Source organism: Podarcis bocagei (assembly GCF_964188305.1).
Source record: "Podarcis bocagei genome assembly, chromosome: 1".
NCBI lineage: Eukaryota > Metazoa > Chordata > Lepidosauria > Squamata > Lacertidae > Podarcis > Podarcis bocagei.
In genome coordinates, this window is record NC_138125.1 from 62,806,138 (window position 1) to 62,833,040 (window position 26,903).

Here is a 26,903-nt window from a genome sequence, read left to right on the forward strand (position 1 = left end):
TTTACAACAGAAGCAATCTCCACTACTCTCCTGTTGAGGACCCCATCCTCAAGCAACATTTTAAGAATATTTATGATGCAATCATGCATGCAAAATATGGTTTTATAAGACTACTTTTCCTCTTTCCAAAAGCATTACCTGAAAATTTAGGAGGAACCCTGCATTCTTGCAAAAGGAACTGCTGGTGGCAAAAATGGCTCAGTAAACTTATTTATTTCATAAAATTTATACACCACTTGAAAACTTCAAAGTGGTTTACAAAAGAAAAAACAGTAAAATCAAGAAGAAATCACAACCATACTTTAAAACATACAAAAGTCAAAATACTAAAACATTAAAATTACCTCAACTTGTGTGCACATCTCCAGAAGGACTGCTTCACAATCAGGAAGAAGTTCTTGAGAATATCTTTTGAGGAACAAAATAGGGATAATACCACCATAAAGAGCTACAATATCATCATTTGGTGGGAGTATTTCAACTTTTCTGAGCATTCTAAGTCCTAGTGAAGGTATAATATGACTATGCTAAGGCCAGCATATACTGTTTATGGGTCTTAATACAGTTTATTGCTAGTTAGTCAGGACTATTTATTAAAAGTTATTTTAATATTCTCTAACAATTGGCTCTAGTAAATTATGTATGAATTTTTCTACAGTGCCTTAATTGAAACAGAGTCTGGTATCTTTCACATAAAATAAAACCTCTTTCCATAAAATGTTCTGTTGAATGTACTCTTAGCTCGTTGAAATAGCTAACAAAATCCTAATTGTCCCAACACTGCTTCATATGTGAATGTGGAATTAGATCGTCCACCCCATGGCCAATGATATCCAATTCTGGCATAATGTGCCCAGGTTTGGACCATGCGAAGACACCTTTTTAAAATAATAATAATATTTCACAGATAAGTGAGGAAGGGATTACTGCAGCAATCCACCAGACATAATATTTCATCTAATCCTCTCTAAACATACTGGTTTTTGTTCCTATGAATGAGGGCAAAATTTGCTAAAACATTAAAATTCTAACAGCTTAATTAGTTGAGTGCATTCATTACCCAAAGTAGCCTGAAGTAGATTTTCTCTGCTTTCTCAGAGTACATCCCTCAAGCCTTATGTGAATTATTGGCGGAGCTGTGTTGTCTTTAATCCTGTTTTCTTTCTGTCGTCCCCCCCACAAATAAAGCAGCTTTACTGACTTACTAGTATGGAAGCTAGTGTTCCCTGAAAAGAGATTCCCAAGATAGACAGTGTGTGGGTGAAAACATGATTTAAATAGTGATGTACATATTTTCATCTGCTTGATTCAAAGTGGAGTTCAACAAACCAAATTGCTTGGCCATTGTATGTCTTACCTTTGTATAAAAAAAATAACTGGTGCACAATATGCAAATAGAAGGAGCCCCTTCCATTTGCAGAAGAGTCTTTGGTCTGCTGATGGAAAGAAGGAAAGGTAATCTTCAGATTCTTCCTTCGTTTTGTAGCCTCCCATATCACCCTCTGGGCAGTTCTGGGGTGTTCCCCAGCCCTCAGGAGCAGATTTTCAGAGGGCCAAGATGGCTGAAGGGGGCAAAGAAGGAATCAGCCAAAATTCCCTTCCTTCTGTTAGCGGTGGTATACACTGCATCAAAAACTCTTCCTTTAATATAACAGACAAACTGGATTCCACTCTGAATATTTAGAAACGTATCATGTGTTTATTTTCCAAACCCAGTTGCAAATTCTGGCCCCATGACAAGCAGCAGAACAAGAGTCTAAACATTCCCTCACACTCCTACCTGTGAACCTCCCCTGTAATACCTTGTCTGTCTTTTTCAACATACCAAGCAGTTGTGGTAATGGGAGGTCCTCTCTTGAGGCCTCTCTGTTTCTTCCTCTCTCCCTCTTGATGTCTTTAATGCAGTGCATCATTGTGCCAGGGATTCTGGGATTTATCATTCTTCAGGCACTCGAGGCCTTCCTATGTCTGTTAAGCATCCTGGAAAATACATAACCTAGATTATGGAGCACAATGTCTACACCACGAACTTGAGATGGGTGAACTTTGGCAAATTTGCTTTGGATTCACTTGGAAACAATTTGAGATTCTCCCCTCCCCCTGCCAAACCAGGAAAAGCTTTCCAAGTCAATTCAAGGGTGGAAATATGAGAGGTTGTATTCCTTCTACCACCACAATTTATCATGCTTGCACCTCTTTATTATGGGCTTATTAGACATAGTAGCTTGCATTATATTGAATTGGGCAAGAATAAAGGTGCACCAGCGAGGATGGGGAAGAAGCCAACTCTGTGAGTCATCTTTCAGCATTACACCTTCTTCTACAGTGTCTTCTGCCTGCCCCTGTATAAATAAATTGAGCCATTATTCCGTATGGGAGTGATGAAAGACCCTGCAGGGACAAAATACAAAAGTGGTAATGAGTAATGAGGATCCCATGCCTCATGGGGCCCTTGGCTTCTCCCTCACATTTGTTCTTTGCCCCTACAGTGGCTTCAACACTCTTTACTGGATGTAAAGAAGAAACAGAGCTCCGTTTTATTCAACAGGTGAAAAGTGAGCAAGCAGTTCTTCTGCTTGGGTTTTCTGAGGCAGGCTTAATGAGCTCCAGAGTTCTTTTCCAAGCCTGACTCAGGGGAACTTTAGCACCATCTCCAAAGACTTGGGCACCATGGGTAACCACATTTCCAAGGGTCCTTGGCACCTGGAATGTTACTGTTTAATGCTCATCATGCCAGGGAGAAAGAAAGGGGGGCCTCACCAGCAACAACTCTCCACTGTGATCCACCACCAGTTAATTGAGAAGAAGGTGATCCACTCTAGTGGCAGTGATCCTGACAATGGAACTGAGAAACCAATTTTGATCTGGGTTTAAATTTAATTGCTCTTCAAGCTTGGGTTTTAATCACTTGAGGAGGAAGTAGTTAAGTTCACCATTAAGAGTCCCCCTTTCCAGACTTGGGCATGAGCATACAAGCAATACTTAACAGGTCTCATTTATTGATATAAACCCACCCTACTAGTAATGAATGGAAGTGCACTTGTGATTTTAATTGATTCCTTGAACCTGTGCTTATAATTTATAGAAATTTAGTTTTGGAAAGGATCCTGGGATCTGTAGTTTGTTAAGAGTGCTGGGGTGGTATCTCTGTGAGGGTAAACTATAGCTCCATGATTTTAAACTAGAAAAATAGTCTCCTTTGGAAAGTTCTGGGCTCTCCTCCCTTGGAGGTTTCTAAGCAGAGGTTGAATGGCCAGCTGTCATGGATGCTGTAGCTGAGATTTCTGCATTGCAGGGGGTTGGACTAGATGTCCCTTGGGGTCCATTCCAATTCTACAATTCTATTATTCATCTAACTTTTAAAATAACTTGTTACACAAATTCACCACCAGTTTTTCCTTTATCTAAACCTCTGATTATTCCAAAGTATTAGCTGCTTTCTTGTCACTGGGCTCAAATGACATTCTTTTTGTAACTTCTCTTGGTGTAATTAGTTGAAGTACAGGTGTAGTGGTGTTTGGTAGTGGTCATAGTGATGTTGGTCACTGCGGCTCGCCTTTCCTTCTTATTTTATCAGATGAAAAGAGACTAGATTTCCCACTTGTTCAGTCTGTGCACATAGTGGAAGAATTATTTAGAAATTGCTGAGGTTATTTTAAGAGATGGATATTTGACACTCCAAAGCAACAAGAGACTTTGTGCAGCGGAAAAGGCTACATATTTGTGACACTGAAATATTGGGGTCAAATTGCTCTCTGTAGAGTGCAGAGTGAACAGGTCTGTATACAAAACATAGAATACTACGAGAGGCATAATAATTCCAATGATACTGAAAACTGTGTTGGAAAAATATGAAATTCTAATTAAGTCCAAATACCAGTTACATCAAGTATATGGACTAGGTTGCACTACATATTTAATTTGAATAATTTAATTTCAGTATCACTAATGAAGCATTGCAAAACTTGAGTGATGCTGAACTCTGCTGCATTGCCCTCACAGGCGGTAGCAAAAATGTCTTTTTAAAAAGGGAAAATACCCAGAGAAAAAGGAATACCAGAATGAAACAGATGCAAATAAAACATGAAGTGAAACACTTAAATAATAATAATAATAACCACCCACTGTGAGACATGAAAGGAACTAGCCTTTGGCTAACTATAGGCATCTTGAAAGTGGCTTTTTGTTTCTTTGTTTGCTTGATTTGTTTTTGTGTGGGGAGACACACTGTAATGTTCAGGCACATTGTTCTGCATAGAATTCAGGGTTGCTGTTTTGTTTTTGTTTTTAAAGAAATAATGCAAAATTCCTAATTCTAATTCCACTTTTGAAACAAAACAAGGCTATTCCAAACTCCAAAATGTGGACAGAAATTGGATTGATGAGAACTGGAAGCACCCCTTTCTCAGATGTCTGGATGTGCCCCTGAATTTTCACTAGGCACTAAATCTTTGCTAGGCTGCCTCTAATATTCCAGGGTTCCACAGCTATGAGGGCTAGAAATACTTTTCTTATTAATAAAACCAGTTGCAACCTTTTATGAAATGGTTCCGGATTGCTTCAATTTGTTTATCTGCACTGGTGTAAGCAGTGCTTTTCTTCTAGAAGAAAAGGTGCCTGTACTGCATATGCTGGAGTACCCCCCGGGGGGGGAGCACTGGGTGTAAGCTTCTTTCATACATGAAAACCAGCATTCTTGCTCTTTGAAACATGGGCAACGTTTGAGCTCAGGGTGAAGTAGCTGTGTGACAACGTAGCTTGACATTTACTATGCCACTGATAACTGATGTACATTTTCACATTTGAACTGCAAAGTTACTGTATTCTCACCTGGAGATAATGGATTTTTCTTCAGAAGTTCAGAAGCACAGTGAGTTTCAGCAGCTGCTGTGCCAGCTACTTCTCGGGTCTACCTGTCTCTTTTCTTCACCCTACTGTAGGAAGCACAACTTTGAGAGATAGTATTACCTATGAGTAGTTGGGCTGAAAACCCTGTTCTTAAAAGCAGTTGGGTGGGGGTGGTTTTTTTTGTTTTGCTTGAATTAACCGTTCAGCAAACGAAGAACCCACTACCTAATTTGAAATAATTCATTAGTATTCTAGATTTCAGTTCAATGCTATGCATGTAAAAGCATTGAAATTATTTATTCACCTATAATAACAGGTAGAGTTTCCAGCACAATAATTCCTATAATTATCATCCTCACAATTTGAATAAACTCATTTTCCCTTTTCCATCAAGCCAACGCATACTTTTTTTTTTTTACATTTTAAAACAATATTGATGCTCTAGTTATCACAAGGATTGTAATTTAATCTGTAGCTACTGAAATGTGCAGGATCCTATGCAAGGAGTAAATATTTAGCAGTGTGGTATTAAAGCTTTATTTCCGAGAGGTATAAATAAAGTTTTTCAAAAATGAGTCTGAGAGCATGAGCCAATCTAGAGTGAAGCACTTTTACATCCTGATTTCAGCGAGAAAGGAATGTGAAATTGTGCTGAGTTGTTAGATATGGTGACATAGTCTCCTACTACTTCCTCTGTTGGACTGTAAGTCAAGCTGTAAAAAACCCAACAACAACATAACTAGATATAACTGAAGGTGAAAGGATGATAGGTTCCTCCATTAACTTGCTGTATTAAATTCCTCTGACAGGCCTGGTTTTGCAGTGTAATGCATTTTTGTTAAATTAATGGTGCCACCTGTTCAGCCACAAAATTATTGAAGATATTATCTCTACAATTACATGGTTATTCAAAAATTTGTGAAGAAAATTGTTGCTTCATGATACTCATTATGTGACTAATAGAAACGTTTATTCATTCAGAATGCACCCAAGAAACTATTTGCAAGGGCAATGGTTTAAAGTGGTAAAGTTGAGAACTTTTCCATTCACACATAGCTTCCAAAGATGAAATTTGAGAGCATATTTCTTGTATAAGTGGAAAGAGTATCCAAACCTCAGTTTGATAACATTTACAATATGCTAAACTAAGCAGAATAAAACATAAACCCCAATATTGGCTAGAAAGCACCAAAAATGTAGAAAATAGGTGCTGCTTGATACGTTTTTGGCTGCTCCTTGGAAGAGAAATAATCTTGTCTTTGAAGTCTGTGGGAATACTCATAGCATTTATTTAAGGCAACCCAGAACTAGGATCAAGGTGAATCTGGATATTCAATGGGTGTCACTCTGCTGGTGAAAGTCATCCATCAATAGAAAGTAGAGAGAGGCAGTTTACAGCTGAGAGGTCTGCTGGAGTATATTTAGGGGACGGAGGGGTGGGAAGAAGAGTTGCTGATATTGCTTCCTCCCCATTCCAGCAATGGATGCAATGTCGTCTGTAAGTGGAGCCACATACACTGCATTTCACCCAACAGTTGGTGCCATCATAGAACAGTTACCATCAGAATCCTTGCCAGTTTTCACTCTTAAGTCCACGTGGCACTGAGTCCAATGTGAATTTCTTACTTGGGTGTTTACTGCTAATGAATCAGTTGGAAGCAACAAAAAGTACATGAATGTTTATGAACAAATATTCTTGCTTCTTTGAATAAATAGCATTGCAATACATTCAAACACTAAATTTAGGATTGTTTCCTAAATTCCATCACATTTGGAAGGCAAAAGTGAAACTAAATCCACAGGTATTCTTCCATTTATGCAAGAGTCTGTGTAACCTCATTCACAAGCAGAACTATGAGAATTGCTATAGAAGAATTTTTTTTAATAATACTGCATCACCTCTTGCCTGTTATAGAACAATGAGCATGGTATGAGTTTCTGAAATGTGACCATTGAACTTCCCAATCACTTGTATTTGTGAACTGTACAGTATAATGAGTAACACTATAAAATGCAAATTGCTAACACGCATTGCTAGGCACTGCCCAATTTGATCTATCCGTTATTTAGAAACACTTAATACTAATGATTATTGTTTCTTGACAGGATGGCAAAATATTCTGTCGACGAACTACGTGTGATTGTCAGAATCCCAGTGTTGATTTCTTCTGCTGCCCAGAATGTGATACCAGAGTCACCAGTCAATGTTTAGATCAGAATGGGCACAAGCTGTACCGAAGTGGAGACAATTGGACATACAGCTGTCAACAGTGCCGCTGTCTGGTATGTAATCCAATAAAATATTTTTCTTAAGAGATGCAAGAGTAGTAAAAGATTGATGGACACGCCATATTGAAAAATAAAAAATGCATACTCTTAACCTTCTTCTCTTCTCATGACACAAAATACAGTATGGAAAGCTCTATACAGCGGTACCTTGGTTCTCAAATGTAATCTGTTCCGGAGGCCTATTTGAGTTCCAAAACATTCGAAAACCGAGGTGCAAAGGGCTGTCTGCAAATTCAGTTCAGAAACACGCAGCAGAAGCATTTACTTCTGGGTTTTCAGCATTTGGGTTCTGAAACATTCGTCAACAGACACGTTCGAGAACAAAGGTACCACTGTACATATATTCTAAGATGCATAACATGATCTGAAGTAGCAAGTTTTTAAAAGGTGCTTATTTGACTTACTTCTTCAACATAAATGCAGCATCTTCAAAGGCATTACGATGTTCACCATTTTGCTCTGGGCATGAGGAAAAAATTTAAAGCTTCCATCAGCTTTATTTTGTGTCTCTTCCTCTGCAACGTATTATTCTGAACATTTCACCAAAGGTAGAGGTTAGAGGGGTCATCATGAATTAAAGACCATCAAGATTTATGCACACAAAGGATTGATCTCTTCACCTTACAGAATACATACATGTTAAGACTCTAAGAAGCAGAGCTGTATTTTACTTTAGCCTAGGGGAAATATTTGCATACCAAATTGTCCAGGAAAGCCTGCCGGTTTTAAAAAGAAAATACCTATTGCTGCTGAAACAAGTTTGGAGGTAATAGCAGGTTTTACTGAGGAAACAGATAGCTGTATTTCTAAATTGAAAACTGTGAGAGGGCTTTGCTGTCTAGTTCAGTTACTGTGCCCTGATCCAGCTGGGGCTTCCTAGGGATGATTGCACAAACATATATACATGCAAATGTGTGCTGCTCGTGCACATTCTTAGGCTGAAAAGCCTCAACCAGGCACTCCAAATATTTGTTTGGGGGAACAACTGAATTCAACATTTTTAGTTGGTGGACCCTTCTTAATTAGAGGCTTTTAAGGAGAGACTGGATGGCTATCCATTAGCGATGCCATGTGGAATCCCTGTGTCAACAGAGGGATGGAGATTCTCCCAATATGTCATTATCAGTATTTAGAAACTAAGGCCAGAAAATAGGGCTTCTCTGTCAAAATCTGTGTAGTGCAGCAGCTAAGAGCCTGACTGTGAACAAGGAAATCACTACAGGAAATCTTGCCTCTGCTGTTAATTCATTCTGTTGCTTTTGGCAACTCATCCCCTCTGCAGTCTTTGTCATGTAATATGGAAATAATACTACCCAAAGCAACTGTAAAGATTAATAATACTATGTAATATCAAAATCACTATTATGATATTGGAACCTTTTACAATATATCTGCAGAAACAACAACAAAAAATGGACTCGCTGGCAGGACTTAAATAAACATTTACAATTTTACAACTTACAGAGAACAAGAAATATAACAACGTGATAAGATAGAATGGATCATTTAATGTAATAAACCAGAAATAGAAGCTGAGGGAAGTGAACAGGGAGGGGGGAGTTGAAAAATGAATGTTTAGTAATGATATTGTATATTTGTTATGAGAAAAGAATATCAATAAAAAATATTTTTTTAAAATACTATAACAACTCTGTAAAGGACTATATACATGCTTTGTTGTAGTAGTAGTAGTAATATAATGCTAGGAAATGGGGGGGGGGGAGGAATCACTAGGGTCCAAAGAACAGGGCTTTTCAGTTCCACACAGCAATTCACTAAAGATTTCAGAGCTTCAAAAACAACTGGTGATGCACAGCATAAATAACTAAAGAATGTTAAAACTTCCAGTGGACGTCGCAAGCAAAGCACATTCTTTTTCTCCAAAGAATTCTAGGAACTATAGTTTACCCTTCACAGAGCAACCTTTAACAAACTACAGTGCCCATAATTCTTTGAGAGGGGCAAAGTGCTTTAACGGTATAGTGTGTATGTTGCCTAATACAGTTTATCAGATCCTGATACCATAGGATGCATTACTACTGTTCTCATGTTGTGAGAACTTGACAGTGTGATTCCATGCTTGCTTACTCAAAAGAAAGCTCCTGGACTTCTTTTGGACAAAGAACATATAATCTAACACTTAAAAGCAAAACAAAATCCTAACAGTAGCAAATGCACAATATGCTACATGTTTAAACTGGCAGTAACAAAACTAGGTGTTCGACTTTAAAAGACTTCTGAAATAATAATAAGGAATGTTCCTGTTCCTCCAAGAGGAGTGCAACCCCATCCAGAATAGGTTGAATCACCTTACCTTTCTCACCAGTGACTTTGTCTAATCTGAATTTCATGGCATTTTTGGTTGCAAATGCTGCAGAGTAATGCAATGAATTATTTATCATTGTATCCTGAGGTGTCAGTTATCATATGATTTCTGGATGAGTTAACTACTGTGTCATTATCTCTTGGTGTCTATAAACTACTACATAGTATTTAGCCTTAACACTGTAAATAGCTAGTGGCAGTACTGCAGTACTGATGTGATAATATGGTTCATGGTTTCCTTTTGTTAAAATGAGTAGTTTACATAGCCTCGTAAATTGCTTAAAGAACATAAGAAGAGCCTGCTGGATCAGGCCAGTGGCCCAACTTGGCCAGCATCAGTGGCCAACCAGATGCCTGTGGGAAACCAGCAAGCAATTTGTGATGAAGATGCACATCTGCATAACAGGGCTATGAAATCAAAACAAAAATGTGCTTCAGAATTCAACCATTTGTGGCTTTTCATTCAGAAGCTCTATATTATCACATCACCCAGTTCGGCAAATGAGTTTCATATACAGTCGTACCTTGGTTGTCAAATGCCCTGGAACTCGGACGTTTTGGCTCCCGAATGCCACAAACCCGGAAGTGATTGTTTCAGTTTGTGAATGTTCTTTTGGAACGTGAACGTCCAACTGGGCTTCCTTGGCTTCTGATTGGCTGCAGGAGCTTCCTGCAGCCAACCAGAAGCTGTGATTTGGAAGTCAAACGGACTTCCGGAACGGATTCCATTTGACTTCCAAGGTACGACTGTACAGCAGCATGGCGTATCCACATCCCTGATTGGAGGTTTGCATTTATCCATCAGAGATGTGTGCATGGTCCTTAATCTGCTGCAAATGTGGTGCCCAGCAGCACTGCACTGTTTAGACTACTGCCAGATCAGAATATGCCTATTTTGTAAGTGAATTTTAGTCAAGAATGGAGAACTTGTACCCTTCGAGAGACTGAGGTACCCAAACTCCCACCAGCCTCTGCTATTATGGGCAACAATGGAATAGGGGGGGAGTCCTAATCCATCCCAGTTTTAAGTAATGACTCAGGCCTAACAGTAAAAGTTGATCAAAGAAGTAGTTGCTATTGGTGTTTTGTTTCATAGTCTGACGTAACTTACTGTGAGTCTCTCTCTGTTTTCACAGGAAGGTGAAGTAGATTGTTGGCCACTTGCATGCCCCACTCTCACCTGTGACTTCACAGCAATATCAGAAGGCGAATGTTGCCCTCGTTGTGTCAGTGATCCTTGTTTGGCTGATAACATAACCTACGATATCAGAAAAACTTGTCAAGATGGCTATGGAATAGCACGACTTAGTGGCTCCGTATGGACAATGCTCGGGTCTCCTTGTACAACTTGCAAATGCAAGGTATTTGATAGTAAAAGGTGGAGGAAGGGAGGGCGGTACACAGAATTTGTGTGTAGGAGTCAAACTCTTTACCGAGGAAGGTTGCTTTTAGCTGCCACTGACAGCAGTGAGCTGCAACGGAAGAATGAGAATGCAGTAACAAAAATTATGCAATTTGTGTAATGGTAATTGTGTGATTATTATCCAGGGAGATAGGGCCAGAAATATTCAGTAGGCTTCTTCTACAACTTTAAAATAGTCTCTCTTAAAGCCCTGCAGGTATTCTTAATATGCATGTAGAATAGTGATGTTAATAACTAGTAAACATTTTAGACATTTATAAATATGTATTTTCAAAAATAACCTGCCTGTTAGCAAGGCAGTTACAGTAATACCAATTGCAGGGTGCAATATATTTATGTTGCATTCATTTTGAATCCCTTTTGCTTCTTGCTCTATTTCCTTACAGAGATGGGCAAAAATTGAAGGTAAAGGGTAGAAATATATATTTATTCTCTAAAGCAGGAAAATCAAGAGAAACACAAATTCTATTTTGTAGCTTGGTTGTATAAACTTTCTGGAGTATAATTCACTATTCATGGTAGAATGAATAAAAATGGAATATTAAACAATGGAGATGACAACCCTCAAGCCACACATTTTAGATTAGTGCAGAAATGGCCCATTTGAAGTTGTGGGGTTTCAGAATTGTCACTATAGTCATAATCACTGCCAACAGAATCTAGAATTACTCTGAATTCACTATTAGAGGTGGTCCAGGATACTTTTTTGAGCGTGTGTGGGGTGTCCTGCCACATTTATTTATATTATTTATTTATATTTCAACTTTCTTCCATAGACCTTAAAGTGGCATACATGGTCTTCCTTCTCCCCATTTTATTCACACAGCACTATGAAATAGGTTAGGCTGTGGCGTAAGGTCACACAATGACCTTCATGGCTGAGTAAGATCTGATCTCCCAGGTTCTAGCCCAACACTCTATTCATTCTAGCAGTGCTTCCCAAGATACAGAAAACCTCCCCGACTCATCGTCTGTTGGCACATAAAACCTGGAAAGTCCTTGGCCACTTAAAGAAGCCCTCCACTCCTCCAAAAGATGAATGTCAGTGGCATGCAAGAGCTCCAGGCCTCATAAAATATTGTTGTGCTGTCTATCACAGTTTTGTGGCATTGTCCTATATGCAACTTTCTAAAGCCATTATAGTTTAGGGCAAGAAGATTTCACTGTGAATGTAACAGATACCAAAATGACATCCTTTTGAGAAATCATATTTATCACTTCATCCACTTTAGCTTTCAGAAATACTGTAATGCACTTAGTGCAATTAGCATCCGTTATCACCCAAGGTTATGCTTTTTATTTAAAATGAGGAGAAAATGAAAGTGTACCAAAATAGTAACTTTTTACAGTGACTAACATGCAGCACTTGAGCAATGCATGTTAATCAAATAATGATTTCTTGTTCTTTTTACACCATCTTCCTGGACGGAATTGCTTTCCTTTGATCCTTTCTAGATCACTGAAAGTACCAAATGCTGTTTTATGAAATGCTGTATAAAATACTGTAACAGGGTATTCTTCGCCATTTTCTCATGCACAGTGCAGCAATAAGCCATGGCTGGAGTATTTCAGCTTTAATTCATTTGATTTGCTTTCTTGCCCTTGGGGCTCTTTCCCCGAGGCATTGCGCTGAGCTGTGACAGGGGAATAGAGTTGCTTCCATTTGTGTATCTCTGAGGTTCAGATGTCACAGACTCAAATCATATGGCAGCAAAGATAGGATTAGTATGGTATTGGATTTGCTCTGTTTGCCATGTGGATTAAGAGTTCCATGCACCTGGTGAAAGCAGGCAGGAAGCTGCTCTGTATATCAGACACTTGAAGAGGCATCTTTGTTAGTTCCTTCTTAACAGAACATACTGTCCCAATTTACCTGTACAAGCTTAATAAAATCAAACTCAACATGATGAGTAGATATAAGTAACTCCATGATTGCAAACCAAATGTACACATCAGTTAAGTCTTTGAGAATCTGTAGCTTGTGAATTCCAGCTATAGTTGTAGCTCTTAGTCAATGATTCCTGAAAATTTTTGTGACTGTACCTCACCACAAGAAGTACCAAACAAGATCATTCCATAATTCAAAACTCCGGATATAGAGATATAATCCCACTGGTCCAAATGGTTCAGTCTGCACAAGAGGCTATCCCGATCAGTAGTAACTAAAGGGGCAAGTGTCCCAGGCTGCAAGCCTAACCCCACTTACCTGGGAGTAAGCCCCATGGCATTTGGTAGCACTTGCAGCTGAATAGACAAGGTTAAAACTGCACTGATTCTGTGGGGGGTGGGAGTTACCTGCTTCTCTTTAAACCACTTCAGTATTCCTATGTTAGAATGCCAAACTTTTGGTTTGCTAAGCTTTCAGAGTGGTAATTCAATTTCACAAGAATGTGCCTAAGAATATGTTTAGTAGAATGAATCCAACTAGTTGGAAGTAAGCAAACCTTACTAAAACAAGCCTTTTTGGAACTGACCATTTAGCCTGAGAAAATAATAATTCCCATTTTCCATCAGAGAACAGCTAAGAGGCTGCACATGTGAGAAAGAATCATCTCTCAGGAAATATATCTATGTTTCAAAGAAAAGTAATATTAGTACTCATACCAAGAAAATACTGCAAACTATCTCTAAGCAAAGAAGAGAGTTGGAGGAAGAAGTATAGGAAGAGTCTGTATAGCTGCACTTATTTAATTTACTAAACTTAAAATAAAATTGTTGCCATCCAACCAACAGAATCTGAATCAACATTTTTGGGCAACAAAGTAAATCACCCACCCTCCTTAGAACAGTCAACTTTATACATTATCATGGGCTATTCTATAGAATGGCAAAGGTCTTCCCATCATGCAAATAGCCCCCAGTTAAAGTGAAGCAGCTCTGTGAAAATGGCTGCTTGTGCAGAAGTTCACTTCATATGATCTGTTCTCCCTGCCCTCCTTTTTTTGAAGGGTAATAATGTGAACAGAACCTTTGTGGAAATAGATTTTGTATATGAGAGCCAAGAGACACGTGATCTATTTATTGAGCAGCATTTATAAATTGGTTAATGTTTTTAAAAAATCTTAGTGGTGTATCATCTAAAACATGCATCATTAAATCAAGAACAAGCACAAAACCCCCTCAAAGCCAATGAAACAGGCATAGAAAAACATACCCTATGGTGCAGGATACAGTGCCACAGGTAGAATTTCCTGAGATGATCTGAGTAACTTTCAGGTCTAGACAGGGGCAGGTGGTCTTTCAGGTAACCTAGTCCCAAGTTGTATGTTAACAAGAAGACCTTGAATGCATGGCCGCTGATTGGCAGCCACTGCAGTTCCCTCAACTCAGGTGTAATATGGCCATAGCATTCTGCACTAGCTGCAGCTTCTAGCCCAATCTCAAGGAAAGTCCTACGTAGAGCACACTGCAGTAGTCCAATCGTGAGGTTATCAACACATGAATCACAGCGACTAAGTGATCTCTGTCCAGGAAAGGGCGTAGCTAACATACCCGCACAAGCTAATAATAGGTCCTCCTCGTCCCAGAGATCACCTGAGACTCCAGCAACAGAGATGGTGTTGCACCCCTCAAACTGCACAGCTGTTCCTACAGAGAGAGTGCAACCCCATCTATGTGATGGAGGAGTTCTGCCATCCCTCCACTATATTACTGCAGCCTCTGGTAAACGCACAAAGCAGGACTGTTGACAATAAAAAAAAGTCTTGGTTGTCTCATCTTTGGGGGACTGAATTGCAAAATGCTCATTTCCTGAGTCTACGTTTTTAGAGCCCATGTCATAATAGTAGCCATATTCACTGGTTGTGCTAATAGCATTAATGCATCTTATTTTCTTTGTTTTCTTTTTCCTCACAGAATGGAAATGTGTGTTGCTCTGTGGATTTAGAATGTCTTCACAATAACTGAAGTATAAAGCTGGGACTACTCTTTTCGCGAGGCAAACGGATGCAACTTCCCACTTGCAAAATGAATGCAGTTGTAAGAGATGGGAGTTTTATACAATAGACAATTACCAAAGTCTCCGTCTGAGGAAGATATTTGGGAGTTGCCTTTGGGACCTACCACTACATGCTCAACCTTGCTAGGCTTCTCTCGGGTGACTTTTACAGTACAATACATATAAATCAATGGTTGTTAAAAAGTTTTGAGTGTTGTAAATTACACCCGTTTCCTGTCATCATTTGCAAATGCATTGAAATTATTTCATCGGTAAAATACAATGTATTGATTTGTTTACTTTGTGTACAAAACCAACATTATGGAAACTCCCATTTTATTTTAGGTTAGATCAAGGTCCTACAAAATAAGGCTGCCTGTTGTGGTTTCGTCCCATACTATTGCCTATTTAGTTCTGAGGTCCCTGTTCGGATGTATTTATGAAAATATGTATGTATGTACAGTCAAATTGCATAGTACTTATATTTCATAGCTGTCAAACATTGTAAAACATTCCAAGGTACATTTGACTTGTACAGGCTGGAAGTAATCAAACCTCAGCCTATCTTTATGAAAGAAACACACAAATATATAAAAAGGGATAATGTCACAAGTTTAATGAAGTGGCAAAGAGCATATTTTTTTTGCAGACAAAAGAGCTAACAGCAAAATTCCTGTGTGGAGGGGGAAAGAAAGGATGGCACAGTTTTCATCAGTAGTGCTCCAGAACGTACCCAGAAAACCATGGCATTTATCAACATTAGGCTTAGCAGAATGTTGTAGTTTGCAAGTCAAACAACAAATATTGGATGTGGGTGTAATTCAGTTAGGGTTGTGCAGCATTCAATAAAGCAATCAAAGGGCTTTTTACTTCTAGATTTTAAGTGAATGGGTGAGATTTTGATATCTGTTAAACTGGTATATGTTTATAATCTCTCCCCCATGTAGTTGCTTTAGCATAATAAAGTCTGCCATCCTCCATTATGTATGCCATAACGAACAAGTTCATCTCTATTTGTACTTGTACTTGTACTTACAAGGAACAGTGTAAATGTCACTGCATTTAACTATAATTTCAGCATACATCACCTTGGCAGTATGCTAGCCTTGGAAGAAAGGTGGACCACTCCACGTTCCAGTTTTCATTAAATGTAATATATTCACCAAACAACCTTGTCCCCATTTCCCACATCTTCTGACATTCAAAAAAGATCTAATTTATTAAGTTAGCCATCTGTAAACGCTGTTTAAAATCCTAAACTTAAGCAGAATTGTAATTAAAACTTTGAAATGTGCACAAAGGTTAAGTTTGAATGATAGGTAGCTGCTTTGATTTTGCAAGGCTAAGATGTCGATAGCGCCAAAGCAAAATCTGTCTCAGCTTAAAACTTCAATAGATTCAGTCCTATCCAACTAGTTCCCATGCACAGATTGCCTCCCACAGCATAGCAGGTACACCAGACTGCTGAGTGGGAATTGGGAAGGTAAAACCCCCTCCATTTCCAGATAGGCTAGTTGCATACAATGTCAACCTTGATATTTGAATCTATGAGTGCAACAACAGGATATGTTTGCTTGTTTATTGATCTACCAAAAACAAAAACCAACCTTGTTTTCTTCTCACTACACCTGCTAAACAGAGGGGGAAGGGACATGCAAACATCCTGCACCCCTAGAACTTAGAACCGAGGTCACCGTGTTCCTAAAGTGCTTCTTGTTCTCATTCTGCTTTTGCTGTGTGAGATACTCTTCATTTTTACTGTTTGTATCTAACTGCTTGGCCAGAACGAGAGTCTGGTGGTAAGCTTATCAAGTACACATTACATTTGTGGAACAACTGTTTTAATCAAGAACTGTAAAACTGATTTCTAAAAGCCATGGTAGAGTATCTGCAATGAAAGAATAGTGGACATTGTTCTGTGTTATATTGTGCACAGAGCATTCTACTAAAGGCGTATTACAGAACAGTATGGAAGGTCTGCAGTCATGTGAACTTTTTGAAGCCTATTATAGGAATGGATTTTTTAAAATGAATATGACAACACATTCATGCTCTATCACAGTATATTTTTAGCATCCCACATAAAAATAAACCCTTCAGGCCAGTTGTTCTGGTACACAGGTGGGTCTACTGGTTAATGGTGCAGGCCCTGCTTTCGTTTTCCTCTAATGTCCGAGAATTCCTTTATGCAAAAAGGATTCCTCAACCCTGAAGACAACAAAGAAGGCCCTATTTGTATGGGACTCCATGCCAGCAGAGTCTGTCTTTCTTTCTATCAGTTGCCCCCTTTTTAGCATCCGTTATGTGTTGATTTTCATTGTTTTAATGATGGTATTATAAAGTTGTGTTTTATAGGATCCACAAAGGACATTTGTAAATCGCATCATTAATCCATTTTGTAAATCATATTGTAAACCCCAATGGTAATTCAACTGAAGGAGATGATGCAGTGGTTTGGGATGTAAAAGGGAGTGATTTAAAACTTGTGGCATCTAAATAAACTCCTATGTACAGATTTCCTGGCCTCAGCCTTTTTTTCTTTGAAACTGTGCATGCATTGCAAACATGTTAATAATATGAAGAGAGGGGATGCTGGATCAGGCCCTTCTAGCCCAGCATCTGTTCTTATGGTGGCCAGAAGCCTATGGAAAACCCACAAGCACTTCTCCCCCCAACCTGTGTTTCTACTCAAGGAGCATTCTGGGGCATACTTCCTCAGATGTCAGAGGCAGCGCACAGCCATTAATAGCCTTATCTTGTCTAACTTTTTAAAGACCATCACTACAGCTTGTAGGAGAGAGTTCCATATTTAAACTGCGTTTTATGGAGACCCACTTCCTATTTGTCTGTCCTGAATTTTCTAACAATTCATGTTCTTTGGATGCCCCTAAGTCCTGGTACTATGAGAAAAGTGGGGAGTTTTCTCTGTCCACTACTCCACACCACACATGAATTGAAACCGCACTCTCAGGTGCCACCTTCACTCTTTTCCTAAACCAAAAGCCTCAGTTGCTTTTTCCCATGGGAGAGTTTCTCCAGCCCCTTAAACATTTTAGTTGCTCTTCTCTCTCTCTCTCTCTCTCTCTCTCTCTCTCTCTCTCTCTCTCTCTCTCTCTCAGCTTGATTAGAAGTGTAAGTGTATATAATGCTCAAGCCTCTCATGCAAATAAGGAGGGAAAGTACAATTTTGAAAGAATGGTGGTGGTAATTCTCTTTCATGATTCAACCACATTCACACATACAATAAATTTTGACAATTCCCAGATTACTCAATTAATGCTAATGACTTCCCCATTGCATAATTGCTATGAATCTCTACCAATGCAAATGCATCTCACAGTATGTTCACCAATCTGTCTTTCACTTCTGAAAACACAGATTTTCTGCAAACATTCCTTCAGAGATGTATGTACTGTTCTTCTAACAAGAAGACGGTTTGTTTATACTTGGACATTTCCCATTTTTATTCATTGCTTGCTCCTGACTACTTATTAATCTCTTCTGACCTTTGGATTTTCAGCAGCTTAACCCCCTTGCACTGATTTCTTGACTTTTTGAAAGCTAACCAAGAGCTAAGGCAAAACTCTTACTCAGCCACAATGCCTGTAGGTGAACTTTGGCCGCTCACTCTCTCTCTCATACAGCTATTGTGAGAATGAAAGGTGTGTGTGTTTACAAAGCACATCATCCTGGTAGGGTGGGATAGAAATGTAATTGGTAAAACAATAAATAATAATAACAATTAAAGGACAATACCTCCACTATGGTCTTATTTGTAGGTAGTGGATTCCAGTTTAAAATTATCACCACTGCATTCTATGTCATGTGAAGCTTCTAAATACTTTTTCAAATGCAGTCCTAGACTGAACAAGCTGTAGCAGTCCAGCATCAAAAAGGGCACACCTGGTGTACCATTTCATGATGATGAACAGACAAAGACAGAAGAATCCTGCTGGATCCCCCATAGACCAGGCAGATGCCGATGGGAAGTCCACAAGCAGGACCTGAATGCAACAGTAATCTCCCCCCAGCAGCTCACATTCAAGCCATGCTGTCTTTGATCTTAGAGGTAGCGTATAGCCTTACCCTCCATGAAAGCCATCTAAATTGACAGCCTTCAGTACATCTTATGAAAGCGAATTCCGTGGTTTAACATGTGCTCTTCCTTTGCTCTTAATCTCCTAACATTCAAGCTAACATGACTACTTCCTTTGCTCTTAATCTCCTACCATTCAAGCTTCACCGGATGATTTTGGGTTCGAGTATTACAAGAGAGCGAGAAAAGTGCATCTCTGTCCACATTCTCCATACAATGCAAACCTTTGTGTTCATCTTATCAAATCCTTTTCCAATAATTTAAATAGCCTCAAATATTCTAACCTTCTCTCATAGGGGAGCCGTTCTACTCACCCACATCATTTTGGTTGCTCTTTTCTGCAGAGTTTCCAGTTTTCTAATACAGTGCAACAAGAACTGTACATAGTATCCCAAGTGTGACTTGTATAAAGGCATAATAATCTTCTCAAATTATTATTTTTTATCATTTTCCTAATATTTGACATGGAATTATCCTTTTCACACTACACTGGGATCTACATTTTCACTGACCTATTCACTACAACCTGAAGATTTCTCGAGAGGGTGTTCCACAGGCTTGGGTCCACGACACTGAACAAACAAATTTCAATCGTTAAAAGCCACACATATAAACCATGGGTGACCCCCAACAGACTCAAGCTCAATGACTGGACAAGGATATAAGGGGTCCCAGGCCCAAGTTGTTAGGCACCTTGTAAATAAATGCAGGAAGTTAAGACCTGGCCCAGCAACACATGAACACCCAAGCTTTCAAACACCAGCATCACGTGTTCAAATAAGGAACTAACTTAAATCAAGAACTAATGAAACGTGACCAATATTTCCAATTAGCAAATATTAGTACATTTCTAAACTTCACGCATGAAAGACTGCTACAGAATTGCCTTCCATTTGACGTGCGCCAAATTTCTATGAAGGCATTTTTAGTTTGTGATGTTTATTAGCTGAGTGATAATCCGGTTGAATTGCTTTTTTCCAGCTCTGTTAAAAAAATTACTTATGTGATCTGTTGCTGAGTTGTAAAATTTTGTAATATTCTTTGTACCTTTAAATGTTTTTGGCTGAAAGCTGCTTTGGAGGGGCATTTAGACAAGCAGCCTAAAAATGTTTTAAATAGAACAAACAAATGTGTAAATAGTTAACACATGTAACTTAATTTGCATTAACTTCCCAATCCTATTATGATTTTTTCATAGAAAATAAATTAGTTGCTTTTTTGTAGGTCCGATTGAGTTATTTCCTAAAGCAACAGGTAAAATGTCAAGTATAATGAAAGGAAGGGTGAGCTACACTGAAAGACTTAAATTTCAACCTCTAGGAGAAGTGTGAGAAATTGCAGAATTTATATGTCATAATTAATTAGGAGATTCAAATAATAATTTGCATGCCTTTTATGAGTTGGAATGCTACTGAGGCAATTTGTTATTAGGAGTATGTGATTGTGCTCAGGGAATGCTGAAGCCAGAAAATGTTGAAAAGATCATTAGCTGGATTTGAAACATTGGCAAGTGATGGTGGGGGTAGGGTGGAATAGGAAAATACATAATTGGAGCTCTATTGAATCTATCATTGTAGCTGGACCACTCACTTTACTGTACATTGGTCAGAACAGTTTCTTCACTAACTGTTTTTTCACTCTGATACAAAAATAGTTTCATTTCTTTCATAGTGGGCATAATTTAAAGGGCTGTTGAAACTGATCTTGAAGGAACAAGGAAAGAACCTCAGACTTACCTGTCTAGATGCTCCAGCTACAAATCTGGATTATCACCCTTTTCTTCCATGCCAAGAAGCTCACTGGATAAAAGAAGAGCATAAAGTACAATGATTTCCAATGAACCATAACAGAGAAGAGAACACTGCTAGTATTCAAAGGATCTCTTTAAAAAGGGGGGGGGGGTCTTTCTAGTGAAGCATCTCTGTCACTCAGAGATCTGATAGACTATACTTTGCAGAATACAGGACTACACAGATGTTGCCTCTAATGTAAAATTGTGTTTAAAATGAACAAGGCACTTACTGTTCGAAGAAATCCTTTGAGGAACCTGTATCTTTAGCTTTCTGAACTTTCAAGGGCCAAAAACTAAATGGTAGGAAGTGCCACAAAACTGCCTCCCCCCTGAAAAATAGGAAGAGGGTGGCAGAGTCTGTACAAGAAAATGTGCCTTCTTTACTCTTGCCAAGAATATATTATGAAAGAGCTCCAGCACTTTGGGCTTCCGTTAACCTTCTGGATACAATTTAAGGTTTCTAATTTTGCCACAGATGTCCTTAGTGACCGAGGCTGTTAAGCCTTGAGACTACATCAATCTCTACGTCCCACTCTAATTTCTAAAATCAGATATGAACGGCTGCTTCATGAAAGCTGATTTTCCTACTAGAAATCAGTTCTGTGGATGAAGTGTGTGTTTACAGTGTAACCTAATACATACACACATGGGCATTGTACATGTAAACAAAACAAAATTTAACATGTTGCATTTCTCACAGGGTGTGTTGTATATAAGACTTCCCCATGTGGCTCCCTTCCATATAAGAATTTGCCCTGTATGAAAGTGTTCTGAGCAGCATCTTAAGTTTGCCTTGATGACCAAATATGTGCAAACAAACAAGGAATTACAGGCAAGCATTTTCAAGGGTCTCTCTGCAGCTCTGGAACTGTCAATTTGCTATAGTACGGCTATAATACAGTGGTGCCTCGCAAGACGAAATTAATTCGTTCCACAAGTTTTTTCTTCTTGCGAGTTTTTCGTCTTGCGATGCACGGTTTCCCATAGGAATGCATTGAAAATCAATTAATGCGTTCCTAGGGAAACCGCCTTCAGACCAGGTCCAGGGACAGTCCGTCCCCCGACCTCTTCTGAAGGCTGGGGGGGGCAAGGGCTTTTCTTCCCACCGCCAGCCTTCAGAAGGCTGTTCTGAAGGCTGGCGGTGGGAAGAAAAGCCCTTCTCCCCACCTCCCGCCCCGCAAGCTCCGGGGACAGGAGGGCTTTGCTGCTGACCGCCAGCATTTTAAAAGCCCCCGCTGTCCCGGGGTGATTTTAAAATGCTGGTGGGTGGCAGCGAAAGCTTCGCTTCCGCCCGCCAGCATTTTAAGATCGCCCGGGACAGCATAGAAGTCTCCGCTGCCCCGGGGGCTTTTAAAATGCTGGAGGTCGGCAGCGAAGGCTTCGCTGCCGCCCGCCAGCATTTTAAGATCGCCCGGGACAGCAGAGAAGTCTCCGCTGCCCCGGGGGCTTTTAAAATGCTGGAGGTCGGCAGCGAAGGCTTCGCTGCCGCCCGCCAGCATTTTAAGATCGCCCGGGACAGCAGAGAAGTCTCCGCTGCCCCGGGGGCTTTTAAAATGCTGGGGGTCGGCAGCGAAGGCTTCGCTGCCACCCGCCAGCATTTTAAGATCGCCCGGGACAGCAGAGAAGTCTCCGCTGCCCCGGGAAGGCAGGCGGGGGGAGCAAAGACTTTTGCCCCCCGCCGGCCTTCAGAAGTGGTCCAGGACCTCTTCTGAAGGCGGGCGGGGTGCGAAAGTCTCTCCCCCCCCCCGCCTGCCTTCAAAAGCTGTCCGGGACAGCTTCTTCCCCGCTGTCCCCAGACCTCTTTTGAAGCAAGGGGCTGCGGGGAGATCGCTTCTCCCCACCGCCCCTTGCTTCAAAAGAGGTCCGGGGACAGCGGGAAGCGCTTCCCGCTGTCCCCGGACTTGGGGCTGCGGGGAGAAGATCGCTTCTTCCCCGCTGTCCCCAGACCTCTTTTGAAGCAAGGGGCTGCGGGGAAATCGCTTCTCCATGCCGCCCCTTGCTTCAAAAGAGGTCCGGGGACAGCGGGAAGCGCTTCCCGCTGTCCCCGGACCTGGGGCTGTGGGGAGAAGATCGCTTCTTCCCCGCTGTCCCCAGACCTCTTTTGAAGCAAGGGGCTGCAGGGAGATCGCTTCTCCACGCCGCCCCTTGCTTCAAAAGAGGTCCGGGGACAGCGGGAAGCGCTTCCCGCTGTCCCCGGACTTGGGGCTGCGGGGAGAAGATCGCTTCTTCCCCGCTGTCCCCAGACCTCTTTTGAAGCAAGGGGCTGCAGGGAGATCGCTTCTCCACGCCGCCCCTTGCTTCAAAAGAGGTCCGGGGACAGCGGGAAGACCCGCTGTCCCCGGAGCTTGCAGGGCAAGCTTCGTCTTGCGAAGCAAGCCCATAGGGAAATTCGTCTTGCAAGGCAACTCGAAAACGAAAAAACCTTTCGTTTTGCGAGTTTTTCGTCTCGCGAGGCGTTCGTCTTGCGGGGTACCACTGTATTGGATGTAGCTCATCATCACTCATTTGTTCTATTCATACCCTGCCGCCTTCTAGACTACCTGACGCATCTAGCTAAAATCTGGTTTTTTAGGCTGTATGCTTAAGCAGGCTTATCAAAACACGCGTATGTCCCCCTTTCTCAGGTTGAGCAAGACAGAAATTTAGAATAGATTGCTAATCTCACCTGTGCTATTTTATTTTATTATTTTATTAATTTTATTACAGATTTTAAAAAACAACACTTCATTTAAAAAAATGCTATTGCAGTTTTACATAAGAAACTAAAAAAAAATAAATACAAATGCTGAAAATCCAAACGATAAGAAAAAACAAAACATCGAAGAAGCCAATTTTTAAAAAATCAACAGGATTAAAATTAGTAATGCTACAAGAAAGGGAAGTTTTTTTCCTCCATTCCCCTCTTTCTCCCTCCTTACCAACTCTGCAACTCATCAGAGCAGAGAGCACTGGCCCTTATGAAAGTATTTGCTAGGACTACTCATAGAATCGTAGAGTTGGAAGGGACTCCGAGGGCCATCTAGCCCAACCCCCTGCAATGAAGGAATCTCTGCTAAGGAATCCATGACAGATGGCCATCCAACATCTGCTTAAATACCTCCAAGGAAGGAGAGTCCACAACCTCCTGAGGGAGACTGTTCCAATGCTAAACAGTTCTCACTATCAGAAAGTTTTTTCTGTATGTTCAGTTTGAATCTCCTTTCTTGTAACTTGAAGCCATTGGTTCAAGTCCTACCCTCCAGAGCAGGAGAAAACAAGCTTGTTCCACTCAGAATGACTATTGACATTTCCTTGGATATTTCCAATTTGGAGGCAGAGAGCGCTTGTGGGAAAATACAAAGATCTTTGCCTGGCAACCAAACAGCAGTAAAATAGTTCCAGACAGACCTCTCCAGGGAGTACATTCTATAACTGGGGAGCCACTATAGAGATTACCATCTCTCTAGTCACCACCCTCCCCCCATAGTAGGAGCACACACCAGAGATGGTGAACCACTGGTCCACAGGCCTGATCTAGCCCACCAAACATATCCTCACAGCCTGCCAGCCCAATTCAATTTATTTTCACTGGTTGCATCAGCTGCAGTACTGAAAAACGAAACAGAAAACCAGTGGGAACTCTTCTTCGCCAACCACTCTGGAAACAGGAGCTCAGGCTCAGATCAGCACCAGCATCATTTAGGAAAAACTGGAGTAGATCAGAGCACTTCTTGTTACCTGACCACGCAAAGAAGAAGAGGGAAAGGATTTTTGGCAAGGAGGGATGTCAGCAATGCCTGGTCCACCTGCCAGCAATCTCATCTCTCCCAAAAAGATATGGTAGTGGATAAATAGGCTCAGGATGTGCACATGATCAGCGTGTGTTGGTCACAACCTAGTCTCATTTGGAAAGTCTAACAATGGCTACTATGGGAGTTTACGGAGCAGGGGTTTTTGAGTACAGTGGTGCCCCGCAAGACGAATGCCTCGCAAGACGGAAAACCCGCTAGACGAAAGGGTTTTCCGTTTTTGACCTGCTTTGCAAGACGATTTTCCCTATGGTCTTGCTTTGCAAGACAAAAACGTCTTGCAAGTGTTCCGATTTTTTTTCGCTTCCCCCCTTTTTCTAAGCCGCTAAGCCACTAATAGCCTTTTAGCTGCTAATCCTTTAATAGCCGCTAAGCCTTTAATAGCCGCTAAACCGCTAAGCGGGTTGCTTCGCAAGACGAAAAAACCGCTAGACGAAGAGACTCGCGGAACGGATTAATTTCGTCTTGCGAGGTACCACTGTATACGATCCTGAATCAGCAAAGACTTAGCTTAGTATATTCTGAAGGTGAATAGCATAGCTTTTCTTTAGGCACCTGACTGGCATCTTGTGACTCTTGGGTGTATTCATTTTGACCTCGCCCACTGTTGCCACACAACACCCAACGGGTTTTTAACCAGGCAACGTGACCTTCGGGCTGAAAAGGGTTAGCCACCCATAACATAGAGAGACAAGCTGCCTTTCAAGCATTCCGGTCCTAGAGAGGAAAAGGCATTAAAATTTTCAACTGAGCCCAGAAATAGACCATAAACCAATACAACTGGTATAGTATTTGTGTAATATAAATGTGATAAATAAATGAGCTGCAAGGGATGTAACATTTAAGTGTAGAATAATATCTGTATCTCTTGCAATGCCCAAGGAAAAAATATGTTTAGGAGTTAAAGTGAAAGTAAAGCATTTACCACTCTTCGATTAAATTTTGATAGAACCTCTAGGAACCATAAAAATTTGCTTTGCAAGCCACATCTGGCCCCCAGTTGGGCATGCCTAGATTAGCACATACAACCAAAGATTGCTGCCTTGATCAGCCTAAATCGTAATGTGCCACAAGCAGAGAGCTGTGGGAGAACCAGGTGCATCAATGAGTGAGTCAAGTTTAATAAGATATGTGATTAGCAGTTCATTAACACAAAAATGAGGAGCAAGTCTCCTGAAGTAAACTGAGCCATTGCTGGGATAAAAGCACTTTTAAGTGAAAGTAGTCAAAAATATTTTTTTTCAAGAACAGGGGGGGGGGGGACCTATGATTGCATTTCTCCAGGGTTTATTGCTGATTAAACTGCCAAGTTTTGTTTTGAGTATAGGAAGAAAGTGAGCTAAAATATTTTGATTTCTGAGACAAATAATTACTTGGGGGACTATGAAACTTAAGCAAAAGTCATTCTCAAGAAATGATTGATAAAGCCATCTGGAAAGTTTATTATAAACAACTTCAACAGAAAGCAGTTTCAGAAATCTAGGTAAACAAGTTTGTGATGTATTTAAATATTATTGTACATAAATGTATATCAAATGACACACAGCTTGATTTACCTGCAAATATGCATGGACCATGTTCATATAATACTGCTGATCAGGAGAACGGATAAAAGGAGGGAGGATTAAATGGAGAGTAAAGGTCTGCTAAAGGAGCACTACTCTTCATCTTAGCATATGAGATGCAACATCAAAGTGTACGATACCTCTATCACTTGCAGCGTTCAAAAAGAAGAGACTAAATTCACCCTCCCCACACAGCTATAATTGCCAATTTTCTGACTCTGACTATGCACTTAAAGCCCTGGTTGCTGGACAGAACTGGGAACCATGCATACTGCATATCTTTGATGCAAAGTTAGGATACATTTGTGAAACCAGCTTTTTCCACATTGCTGGACTAGGGCAGAGATCAACTTTGACAAGAATAAAATATAGCTCCTTTTTGGCGAAGGAAGATACATCTGACTGTAATTTAAATATTGTACGAGATTCATCTTAAACAGAACAGTTCTAAATCAGTGATTACATCAGTGCTCCATTTTAGAAATCCTTTGATCCATTGTTGAGAATTCTGAGCTGTGGCCTCATTTCTCAGTTTTTATTATGGCCTGTTACCAGTTTCAACAGTGCTCATAACCAACTAGCAGATATCTTAAAACAATCATACAAGTGTCTGACAACGTCCTAGAAGAAGAGCTTTGTGGGGGTTTTGGTAATCAAAGAGGAGCTGTATCAACAGGCTTGCCTTAATAAATATCAGAATATTATACGCCACCCCAATATCTATGAATTGTGTGAGATTCCAGGGGTTGCAGGCATGCTCATTAGGGCCTGTGTTCCTTTTTGGGATAACGAGGCACAGTAGAGACTCTGGTGTCTTTATGATATACGTTTATTTACACA

The 26,903-nt window shown here is 40.4% G+C and overlaps 1 protein-coding gene and 1 long non-coding RNA gene across 12 annotated transcripts in view; one reads left to right on the plus strand and one right to left on the minus strand.

The window, feature by feature from the left end:
• Nucleotides 1-17,338, plus strand: part of NELL1 (neural EGFL like 1) — a 379,279-nt gene extending 361,941 nt beyond the window's left edge. For all 4 annotated transcript variants that reach the window (XM_081164500.1, XM_081164499.1, XM_081164502.1 and 1 more), the window contains 3 exons: nt 6,955-7,131; nt 10,599-10,823; nt 14,741-17,338. In XM_081164500.1, coding sequence (XP_081020626.1) covers nt 6,955-7,131; nt 10,599-10,823; nt 14,741-14,791 — 453 coding nt within the window. In that variant the 3' untranslated portion in view covers nt 14,792-17,338. The remainder of the gene's footprint in view (nt 1-6,954; nt 7,132-10,598; nt 10,824-14,740) is intronic.
• LOC308571545 overlaps nt 1-26,903 on the minus strand; it is a 60,522-nt gene that overhangs the window by 739 nt on the left and 32,880 nt on the right. For 5 of the 8 annotated variants that reach the window (XR_014001510.1, XR_014001514.1, XR_014001515.1 and 2 more), the window contains 4 exons: nt 20,655-20,717; nt 4,831-4,934; nt 1,826-1,980; nt 345-1,562 (listed from right to left, as the gene is read on the minus strand). This is a non-coding gene — a long non-coding RNA (uncharacterized lncRNA). The remainder of the gene's footprint in view (nt 1-344; nt 1,563-1,825; nt 1,981-4,830; nt 4,935-20,654; nt 20,718-26,903) is intronic. The other 3 variants (XR_014001512.1, XR_014001513.1, XR_014001511.1) reach the window with 3 other exon arrangements.